Below are 11,780 nucleotides of genomic sequence, written 5' to 3' on the forward strand. Positions count from 1 at the left end.
ACTCTAGCCTTGTGATAGGCTGAAGACCGAAGATAAAAGTATGTCATGCAAAAGATCATTTTGACACAAAGTTTTAATACATGTTACATTTTAAACCCCGTATGAAGAATGGTATTGGTTTGGTCCGGTAATGTGTTACAAAATTACCTCCCTTTCGTCATTTGGACATTCTGATTGTATTTTCTTTATCTCGAAACACATTGTCACGTGACATTTCGGACAGCATTCAGACAACATGGCGGATGAAAAAGAAATGGATATGTTGAACAAATTAGAAAAACTGAAAGAATTAAGGTTTGTTATGAGGAATGTATGACCGTTAACTTATGCATTGTGCCTGGTCACAGCACGCTATCTCAGATGTCTTTATAAGTTAATATAGTTATTTTTCTTGTTGAATCGCTAATAATGGCAAAGGACAGTAGAGAAACAAACGACTCGGATTCGTGTCTATCTACAAATCAATTCTAATTTCCTACAGCAGAACAAAGAATATTACACAACTACATATGATCGCATTAACCGGTTGCAGCACCAACAGGTTAAGCAGATAACTGGGATTGAGCAAAGCGCGTTTTGGGATCAAATACTCCTTGTGTTGAAACCTTGACCATGTTGACGAGCTGTCTACCTTTCCAATCGCTAGCAGGGTTAGTTGCGAGTCAGTCTAAGTGTAACTGTTTCGGGAAAGATGTCCCCCCGTAAACCCCGTTATTTTTATCGGGAGTACTGCACTTTACCGGGCGCACTTTTTCAGATTAATTAGCGCTGCTGGGGTTCCCCAACCCTAACCCCTAACCCTAAGGATCGGAAAGGGTGCCTAGCCCTAAACCTAAGGATCGTAAAGGGTGCCATACCCTAACCCTAAGGATCGTAAAGGGAGCAGCGAGGGCTGCGCCCGGTAAAGTGCATTATATGCCTAGGAATAGATGGGTTTTAAATTTTTTTTATAGAATGCTAACCCTAAAGCTAAACCTTACACCTAAACCCTAACCCCTAGAAATAATCATAATAAATAGGATACATTTCAAGCAGGGGTTATGGGCGGAACTCTTACCATGCCTCGTGTGCCATCCACCATTAGTATCTGAGATACGAACTTATATCCTTTCAGATGGATATCACAGCTATGGAATGCTTCACTAGAACCACATACCCAGAATTACTTTCAACACTCTGCTAGAAACACCAAAACAACTCCAATAAATACTTAAACAATAACCCCCATCTTGGGGATTTAGTGCATTTTACTGGGTGCAGTTATTCAGATTTCAATAAACACCAGATGGACTAGTATGATGTGGGAATGAAATAGCACTAAGCAAATAAATTAATACAATTAATATAGGACCATCATGGCCACGGGTACAGTCACAAATGTAAAGAAGTTGTTGACAAATTGATCAGCACCATGTTTACTTGTTAACCTGATTGGATTTCCTCAAATTTATTTGGGGACGATGGGGTAGCCCAGTGGTTAAAGCGTTTGCTCATCACGCCAAAGATTCAGGTTCGATTCCCCACATGGGTACAATGTGTGAAGTCCATTCCTGATGCCACCTGCCATAATATTGCTGGAATATTGCTAAAAGCAGCGTAAAGCTAAACTAACTCACTCACTCAAATTTATTTCGGCTATTTTGTTGAATTAGATTGCTAACACATACCCTACATCACAACTAAGCCTCAACATGCTAAAGATCATAAAAGAGTGCCCAATACTTCAGGCCTACCAAAGAAAACTTTCCCACTGGGCAGAAAAACGCAGAAAAGTCCACATTAATCATGGAAATAGCAACATAAATATACATTACCTCCCTACTGAAACAGTAAAAATGGCAACGAAAGACTATGAAACTACAACATTTTTACATCAGCGAACTTTGACCTATAAACATTCTGTACGTCCTTTGCATAAACATCTCTTTGAACTCTGTTCATCTCATCTAAACACATCACTTAATCTCTGTACATCTCAATCTGTAATACTATCTCACTGGCTTCTTGTACATACTATATATTTTGCTTGTATCATATTCTGTCATTCAACTGATGAACGGGCAAGAAGTAGCCCAGAAACGTCGTGTTGTAAATATTAAAGAAGTGGTAAATCCATACCATACGTTGTTGTGTTACCTCCCAACTTCTAAAGGCCCTTCAAGCATCTGTTCAATTAACAGTTCGTTAACAGTTATGGTACAATTAACTACTAATTAGGAATCAATCAATAGGAAGTACTACTCACCTGAGCTCTTACTTGGACTGAGATAAGTTTGCCTGCCTCTGCTGTGTGTGTGGGTATTTGCCTGGCACTCTGTCTCCTGTGGACTTGGTCTTGGCAACAGTTGCCTTACGTAAGTCAAAGTAGTCTTCATGAGTCATCTCTGTGCCACAAACCCTGTGTGTCCATGACTGACATTGATCACACTCTAAGGCATGCTGGTTCCTTCTTACACTATGATTGTCACAGCCAGCAATGTAGCCATGATTAGTTCTATAAGCTGTACCCGTTTAACTGCAGTGTTGGACGCCCAAACTTGCCTCCTTTAATCATTTACACAGCTTTAGTGTTATTCTGTGGACTCTATCAATGGAACATACTAGACTGAACAGAACATTGCTTGACTTGGGCTCCAGACCAGTGTCTAAGATCAGTCTGTGAGAGATTTACTGGTTGTTAATACAACCCCTGGTTGTTTATTAGAGTTATGAATGTAAAACACAAAATGTGCTGCGTTTATTGACACTGCAATTCTGTTAGCAATACAGCCACAGCAATGTAGAAAGTTAGTATTTTATTAGATGAACTGTTATTTATTTTAATGATAATACAGCACTGACATTGCCAAGTGCAGATGAGTTCAGATTATGGCAAAAATTCTGCAACAACAGAAATTGATCCTGGTTATCAGGAATGTGTTTCGTTAACATGATAGGTGTTCTTGTTGCTGATAATATTTTTCTCTGGAAATATGCCTAAATGAACAAAATTATGTTTCTTATTGTCTTTAGCTAACATGTTCAAATATTTTCTTGTTTTTATGTTTCATGACATGATAAGTCATGATGACAAATGAACTTGGCAACTTGAAATTCTTAAGTATAAAATTTTTAAACTTATTCTATCTCACGGTATGCACCTCTCTTCTTCTTCTACGACCATGTGTGGAAACATGCTGTAGGCTAAGTTGAATCAAAACTTCCCGGCTCTGACCACCTGACCTCTTCCCTCACTCCGATAACAGACCTGTCAATCATCTCAAGCTTGCCGATCGCTCAGATGATTACCGTGACGTTCTGTGCCTATCATTCTCTTTCTTGTCACTACACCGTGTGTAAGTGTGTTGTTCTCTCAGTAAGACATTATTTGATTGTTAATATGTGAAATAAATCGAATCGAAGTTCTTCTAAGAAGCGCAAACTTTGTTGTGGTCAGTGCAACAGAAACTTCTCCCAGCTGATCCACGCTTTGTGTGTGGATTGTATAGGCTTTTGTAGTTGGTCACATCGGTGTTTTGTTTGTTCACACTTGAATGATGATGTTTTTTTTCTGAATATCGACGGGTTGCATCTAGACGTAGATCGGACAGAGATTGGCGTACAACTGCTGAAGGTCCTTACTTCTAAGTGTGCTAAATCAGAACGCCGTTTGATGAGAGTAGTTTGTCGATCTAATCACCGTCCTCGGACGAAGATTATTTTTTTTTAGAGGTGGCCTCAGACTCCTACTTGAGCGAGTATCTCCGTCGTCTCGTTCGTCTTCAATGTCTAGTCCCGTGTCCAGACAAGTTTTACTCCTCCGTGAGTGGTAGTGCTAACAACCTCTGTAGCACAGTCTCGGCCTTCTACCTTGGCAGGTGGTTGTTTCCAGTGCATCGCTTTGGTTGAGTGCTCCACCCGCCTCTGCTATGGTGGGTGCGCTTGGTGAAATCGTTCACTCTCATGTGGCGAGTGCAGTCAGTTTGGCGCTTTCAACCACAGGGATCAGTTCAGCGCTTCAACCTATGCGCCGCTTGCTTTTAATGCAGCGCTTTGTTCCAGTGTGGCGCTCTCATATCTTTCTGAGGTGACATCAGGCGTGACGGTAGTATCCAGTGCGGCGCTTTCAACACCTTTCCCGTACCTTGCACACCTGTCTCTGAACCACCGCCTAGTTCCAGTACGCCGCTTGCTGTCCAGTCATCACTTTGTACCAATGCGTCACTCTCACAAGGGAAGAAGAAACCAGTGCATCATTTCACTTCAGGTCACAGCTCTCGTTCGGTCCAACTCATTAGCCCTGTGCGGCGCATTCGATTGGATCAACGCTTCAGACCAGTGTTCTGTTTTCGATTGAAACAACGATTCAACTTAGTGAACTGTTTTTTGATTGGAACACCTTTCAGTCCAGTACACCATTACTGTTTGGTACGACGTTTGATACGAATGCACCGGTCCCGATTGACTCAGCGCTCTAAAACCAGATCACTTGACCAAACCGGATCACAGTACCGAACCAGATCACCTAATCGATCCTGATCGCCGCACCATACTAGATCGCCACTCCAACAATATTCGCCAATCCAACAGTGTTTGCTGAACTGTCAGCTTTCACCGAATCATCTGGTTACCTCTATGCGCATACTGTCATCATGGCTTGTTTACTAGTTCGCACACTCCGGTACCTACAGCGACTTTGTCTACTGCAGTTCTACTTCAACATTTTTTTCCAACTTCGGCGTTGATACCTCATTTCTACAGTTTTACCGGTGCTCAGGACTTTGGGGTTACGCTTCCTGCTTCTAAGGTGTTTATAAACAGACAGAGCGTTCACTCCAATGCACCGCTTTCATTCAGTTCGGCGCTGCAGAGCGCACCTTGGGTTTTGATTAGCTCAACTCTACACACCAATGATTTCAGTCCAGTGCGCCGCTTTTTCCCAATGCGCCGCTTTCATTCACTTCCTGGTTATCTACTAGTGCGCCGATCGTATTCAGAGTGCCGCTTTGCTCCAGTATGCCGCTCTCTTATGTATCAACGCTTCCATCCAGTGCGACACTTTCTTATGTATCAACGCTTCCATCCAGAGTGCCGCTTTACTCCAGTGCGCCGCTCTCTTCTGTATCATCGTGTCCATCCAGTGCGCCGCGCTCTTCTGTATCAACGCTTTCATCCAGTACGGCGCTTCCAGTTAGTGCATCGTTTCGGCGGGTTGTACAGAGGTAGTAGTTATGTCAGCAGCGCAGGCCTCTACATTATGGCGGTGATTGCTGGTCCCAGATTTTTAAGATTCCTCCGTCATCTACCATCCGATCTTCACCTTTGATGAATGATTCGATTCACTGAATCTACCCTTCGACATAGATATAAGCTTTACAACAACCTGGTTTGACATTTTTGTCCAGAAACTTGACTATGATGTGAAACGAAGGGTGCTGAGGTTGACGAAACAGACCACGATTACACCCAGCGATACACCACAAAGCTGCTACGAGTAGTCTGTATACAGTAACAAGAAGCGCCGTACAATATTCCTAAATATCAAGCTGGTCTGTTTATGCACAGTTTCTGCGTGTGGTACCAGCAGTGATGTTTGGTCAAGAAGCTAGCGTCACTTTACCCAGATTCTATGGCTTGGGTCTCGCCTGGTTGATTGACAATCCCAGTTGACTAGTTGAATGTCTCCTATCTCTGGAGAGATTTCTTCTTCAGTGGCAGTAGTTACTAGGCCTTTTGATATCAGCTCAAGCCTCAACGTACAGAGGCCTTCTCCTACTTCAGCGATTTCTACGCCCATATCTCGAGGCTGTCAATTGAACCTGAAGGAATTGAGTCGCTTTCCAGAACCGCTTCGTCCAGTCCTTCAGTGGTGGCTCGACGAACTGAATGTCTGCGCTGGAGTTTTTATGGTACCCCTAGCGCTTTCACAACCCAAGGTTCTTCATCAGTTACAGACCTTTTTCTGTTGACGTCAGGTCAAGTTGTGACTCTGAGGGGATAGCTTCAACTACGGCCTCTCCAATATTTTCTGTGTCCACACATCAGGATCGGCGACGCTCACGCATTGATCTCTCTTTGTTCAGTGTTCCATCCCCATCCCCAGTGGTGTTTGAACGTGTTGAATGTTTGCGGTGAAGTCTCTTTAAGACCGTTTGCTCCAGTACATCACCTGTACGTAGACGCTTCTCTACACGGGTAGGGAGCATACTTTCTCGATCAGCAGGTGGCAGGGCTGTGGTTTCCCGCAGATTGCATATGTCACATCAACGTTTTGGAGCTCAGGGCAGTGATTCTTGCGATCACTCATTGGCAACACCTGTTACAATCAACCAAGCTTTTGATTTGATTGGACTATGCTGCAGTCGTGTGGCACATCAATCGAATGGGATCCACGGGGTCTCCTCAGCTTCTTCAGTGGACACAACTTTTTTTCCAATTAGTGGACTCTCTCAACATCACGGTCCGAGCCAATCACATCCCAGGGATGACTTGAACGCGTATGCGTTTCCCCCAGTGGCACTACTTCCACGCATACTGCGCAAGTTACGCACGACGCAGCGGATGATACTGATTCCAGTACCACTTCCCGATCAAGCCAATCTTCTGGTTCATCTTCACTCCGATCAGCTGCATTGGGCTCCGCTCGCACTGGTGCATTTACATGAATCGCTAACTGCAAAGGGATATTCCAAGCAAGTCACTACGGCGATTACCACGGCGCCCCGAACTTCTACCAGGCCACTCTGTGATGACTCTGGAAGAATTTTGAAGCGTACTGCAAGACGATGGGTATTGTATCTCCCAGTACAGCATCGCCTCAGATGGACACCTCCAGCATCCTAGAACTTCCAAGGAATTGAAGGGTCCTACTTTGTCTACATACCTGGCCATGCGTAACACAGTTATTGCGTCGGCTACGGGTGCAAAGGTGTCAACTGTCCCTGAGCTCCACTCTCTCCCTCAGATCTTACAAAGCTGCTGATCAATCCCAGAAGTCCGTCCGTCAGCCTGTGAGCTTTCCGTGGTTTTAATCATCTCACGTCAGAGGAGTATGAACCTCTGGCAGAGAAGGATTTCAAGCATGTCATGTTTAACACTTTCTTTCTCCTGGCTTTTGAGCCTGCTGCCTGCATTTCCGAGCTGAAATCTAGAGGTCACCAGGTTGCGCTTCGAGAGGACCAGACATGCCAAAGGCCACCCTGGTTTGAGGTGGGATCTCGTCGCTGAAACCAGTTGCCTGGACAGCCGGACAGACTATTCGCCTTCCTGCCGCTGTCTACTATTCTGGGCCCTGACGACACCAAGGATCTCTCCCTATATCCTGTCCGGACTTTACAGGTCTTTTAACTGCCTCCAACTGTACCACATTGACCTTCTGGATGTGATCTACCATCCTTCGTGCCTACACCTATGCTGAACTTCCTCCTCCTACTACGGCCAACCCTCTTGAGACAAGAACCTTGACCTCTACGATGGCGTTACACAGAACTGTTCCCTTCACGGCATCATGGAGGGTTGTTTTTGGAGTTTGGACACGGTTTTCGTCTCACCCTACCTCCGGGATCTGTCTGTCACTGGCGTGGAAGGTCTTCACCAACTGGGTCCATTGGTTCTGGCACAGCAGTTGTCGTCTGCAGTTCCTATCTCCGCCCACTCCCCTAGAGTTTTTGTGCTGTGTAAGCTAAGGGGTTATCAGGAGCAACACATCACAAGTTTGGAGGTAGCATATCGGGAGTTAGTGCTTTCTCCTGGTCTCCTTGTGTTATGCGACCTCACGGTTGTAGAGTTGACACAGGGTAATCTGCGGCCTACCAGCCAACCTAGGGATAATGCATACCGTGAGATAGGATAAGTTTAAAAATTTGGAAATTTTACTATAAATTGTATATTTATATACTTATCCTATCTCACGCGTTGGATACCCACCTGACCTGCCCCACATTACACATTACTGGACGTTCCAAGACGAGAATGACAGGCACAGAATGTCAGATGATCATCTGCACGATCGGCACACTTATTGAGGTGATTGACAGGTCTGCTATCTGAGTGGGGGCAGAGATCAGGTGGGCCGGTGGGGTAGCCTAGTGGTTAAAGCGTTGGCTCGTCACCGCGAAGGCCCGGGTTCGATTCCCCACATGGGCACAATGTGTTAAGCCCATTTCTGGTGTCCCCCGCCGTGATATTGCTGGAATATTGCTAAAAGCGGCGTAAAACTAAACTCAGTCAGTCAGTCAGAGATCAGGTGGTCAGAGGCTAGGAAGTTTTGATTCAACTTAGCCTACAGCACATTTCCACACATGGTCGTAGAAGAAGAGAGGTGCTTACCGTGAGATAGGATAAGTATACAAATATACAATTTATAGTAAAATTTCCAATTCTCCGTCTCCATTACATTTAGTGTTGACAGTCTGCCAGTCCGACAAAAGTAATATTCAGGAAGCACTGTGATTGAGGCTCTTTTACAGTATTAGGCAGATTGCAACTCTGCAGCCGATCGTTTTTGCAGACTGGTAAAAATACATATTAATTTCGAACCCATTACACATGGTACAAACATGACAAGATAATCTGTGCCATATTGAATTCTTTGGAAGTACAATACCTATCCTACTTTTGTTTTTGTCTTATCAGAAGTCGCACTCTACAATTTGAGAAAGTGAAAAACCGTTTGCGACAGGAAGTGGAGATAACGGAGAGCGAGGAGAACTTCCTGTGCGAATATCGTCAGGAGATGGAGCTGCTGCTGCAGGAGAAGATGGCGCATGTGGAGGAGCTTCGTCTCATACATGCTGACATCAACATGGTGAGTGATTGATGTGGTATATAGACAGTACCTACTTGTACTGTAGGCTTTGTCATTTCTGTTTATCATTATATTCAATCATGACTGTGTCCTTAGTATTATTTTTCATGGTATTTACTTTCAGCCTAGAAATTAGCATGTTCCACATGCATCAATGTCAGTGGTTCATGGAACTTGTCTGAAGTCAGAGTCTAGTACAGTTCGGATTTATCTTGTCAGCTCCGATGGTAATAGTCCACACAATATCACAGTGTGTTTATCTGTTGACAGATGGAGACAACAATCAAGCAGGCGGAAGAGGAGAGAAACCGGGCACTTGAATCTGCCAAGAAGATGTATGAAGAATACCGGCCTCTCAAAGAAGATGTTGACTCCATCAGATCCAACATCGGTCTGTCAAAGCTTCCTGACATCCATGAAGATGATGACAAGCTAAAGCCAGAGTGAGTAGTAATTCCCATTGTCAGAGATTGTACATGTGATTCACTGAAGAAAGTAAGTCAGAGATTGTGCTTGTGTTTCAACAAATGTTATTTGTCTCCGAGCTACTTGTGTTTAATTGAACTGTTTGTCGGAGATTGTTTTGGTGATTCAGTGAATGTGATTCTTCTGTGATTGTACAGGTGATTCACTGAAGAAAGTAAATCGGAGATTGTGCTTGTGTTTCAACAAATGTTATTTGTCTCAGAGCTACTTGTGTTTAATTGAACTGTTTGTCAGAGATTGTTTTGGTGATTCAGTGAATGTGATTCTTCTGTGATTGTACAGGTGATTCACTGAACATAGTTAGTTATGTACCATGACTGTTGTAGATTTTTTGAGAAGTCCAACCTCGATTGGCAGAGTGAACCCTCAGAGCCTCCTCTGCCACAGTCACTGGCCGTTGCTGCTGCTGCTGCACAACAGATACAGGTCCCACGAGCCAAGACAACAGACAGGCAGGCATTCAGACAACAGCCACCACCAATGAAGGTATGTATGATCGTCCTGCAGTTGTGGATTTCCAATAGTTAGCTCCCAGACTGGAACCAACAGACACAGAATCCCATCTGAAGATGCTAACTGTCCTATTTGTCATCCCACTAGTGCTCTTAGCTGAAGTAACACTTGTAGGTTAAAGTATATGAGCTTAGATCACTCTGTCTAACAGGGATCTCTTGTTCAACACAGCATGGAATATATGTGGTGTTTTCATTCGTAAGTAGGGTCAAATATAAGTAAAGTACTTTGTTACAGTCCAAACTGATGAGTATAATTGTTTATCATTAATTTCTTATGTGTACATATTCATCTTCATACATTTCACTGAACGACTAATCGCTACATCCTGGTTGTTCTGTTTCCTTTTAGGCTTGTCTGTCGTGCCACCAACAGATTCACCGCAATGCTCCAATATGTCCGCTCTGCAAAGCTAAAAGTCGATCCAGAAACCCAAAGAAGCCAAAACGCAAACTTGACGAATGATACATCTATGTGTGTCTGTGTGTTGTCTGTTTGTTGTCTGTGTGTGTAGTGAATGTCTGGAGGATGCGAGAGATGGGACAGGTGCCTCGTAATATCTAGACACTTACCGGTAGCATTCCACTATGGCCCACATACATGGCAACCCTGTAGTTCTATCCAAAGATTGTCTTGAAACTCCATTCACAGCAGTGGTAGTGTTACTTAATGAATGGCATTGGGACCCTAAGTTATATGTTGCAAGGAAATGTCCCTTACTCTCCCAGGACAACTGAAGGACAAGAATGTTTTGTCATGATTTATACTTAGCATAACTTAGTTATCTGAAGTGTGAGACTGTTCTCTGTCAGAAGTATCCTAATTTAGCAACCTGTAGCAATGTTTAGTCGATGATTGTGTTCACTGACGTCAGTGATGGTGAAAACGGTGAGAACATATGTCCAGGGATGCAACAAAGCACTTGCCCACTAGCTGGAATTATTTTGTCTGATGTTAAAAGATATTGTGGACTGGTAAAATATCATTTGGGGTGTCTAGACTTGACATGGAAAATGAGTCTCACTACATCAGTGATTCTCTAGTTCCGGGCATTCTGTGGCCTCACACAACCACACGGTTTCCATTTTGTTATGGACTGATTATTTTAAGAAACATTTCCACAGTGGTAAATTTTGAGAAGCAAACTTGAGTAGTGTGTCTTCATGAACTGTGCATTCAAGACCAGTTTAACATTGCACACATGGCAGCCTATCCCCATTCACATGTTTGAAGAACAGGGAACTTACATGTGATGTGGCATGTTTGTTTATCGTTTCCTCCCAGACTATGTCAATAACAAATCTGTAGACCAGTATATTGAGGGAAGAAGTATTTGATCTCTCTTAGTGGTTGTGTTTTGTGTCACCCTGAGTTGCAATGAGTCTGTTCTGTCTTGTACTGAGTGTCTTAGCTGCAACCAAATTGTTAGTTTCCATGGAAATAGGACAGTTTTCTATCTTGCCTCTGTTGTTGAAACTTTATTTTACATGAGTTTTATGTATATTTTGCAATCTCATTTACCATGTATATTTTGATAAATCATCATTATTTTAATAAAACCTTAATATTTCACATGACAATGGTGCGTCTTTTAGTGTTTGGCACAGTGTTCTTCTAACTGTGATATGAGGGACAAAAGATACGGCAAATTGACGTGAAGGGTTGTCTCCCTTAGTCCATTAGGACGTGAGAGGCTTCAACACTCTCCTACCCAGAGCTCCGTGCGGCAAGCCAGCTTAGTACCTCTGCCACAGGCGAGAAAAATGTGACGATTCGTCACACCTTGCATTGTCCATTCAATATAATGTACAGATTTCTTTTACTCTTTAATTTTTGACGAGTCTACACATCTAACCAAACGTCTTTAATAGAATGGTTTAGTTGAAACTGAGAAAATATCCAAAACATGTAACACTATTTCGTAGCGATTCTTTGTTTACATAGGTTGTACGGCTCCACGTGCTGTCATCGAAGCTGATGGAGAGCAAACGATGCA

At 43.4% G+C, this 11,780-nt stretch overlaps 1 protein-coding gene across 1 annotated transcript; it reads left to right on the forward strand.

Moving 5' to 3' along the window:
• Positions 1 to 190: 190 nt before the first annotated feature.
• LOC124255743 (zinc finger C4H2 domain-containing protein-like) lies at positions 191 to 11,364 on the forward strand. The gene is made up of 5 exons (XM_046689648.1): positions 191 to 294; positions 8,614 to 8,785; positions 9,056 to 9,228; positions 9,598 to 9,757; positions 10,136 to 11,364. Exons 1-5 carry the CDS (start codon positions 236 to 238, stop codon positions 10,247 to 10,249), a joined length of 678 nt encoding a protein of 225 aa, XP_046545604.1. The 5' UTR covers positions 191 to 235; the 3' UTR covers positions 10,250 to 11,364.
• Positions 11,365 to 11,780: the final 416 nt, after the last annotated feature.

The sequence above is a fragment of the Haliotis rubra genome, unplaced genomic scaffold (genome assembly GCF_003918875.1).
Source record: "Haliotis rubra isolate DU_JTF1 unplaced genomic scaffold, ASM391887v1 Scf608, whole genome shotgun sequence".
Classification (NCBI taxonomy): Eukaryota; Metazoa; Mollusca; class Gastropoda; order Lepetellida; family Haliotidae; genus Haliotis; species Haliotis rubra.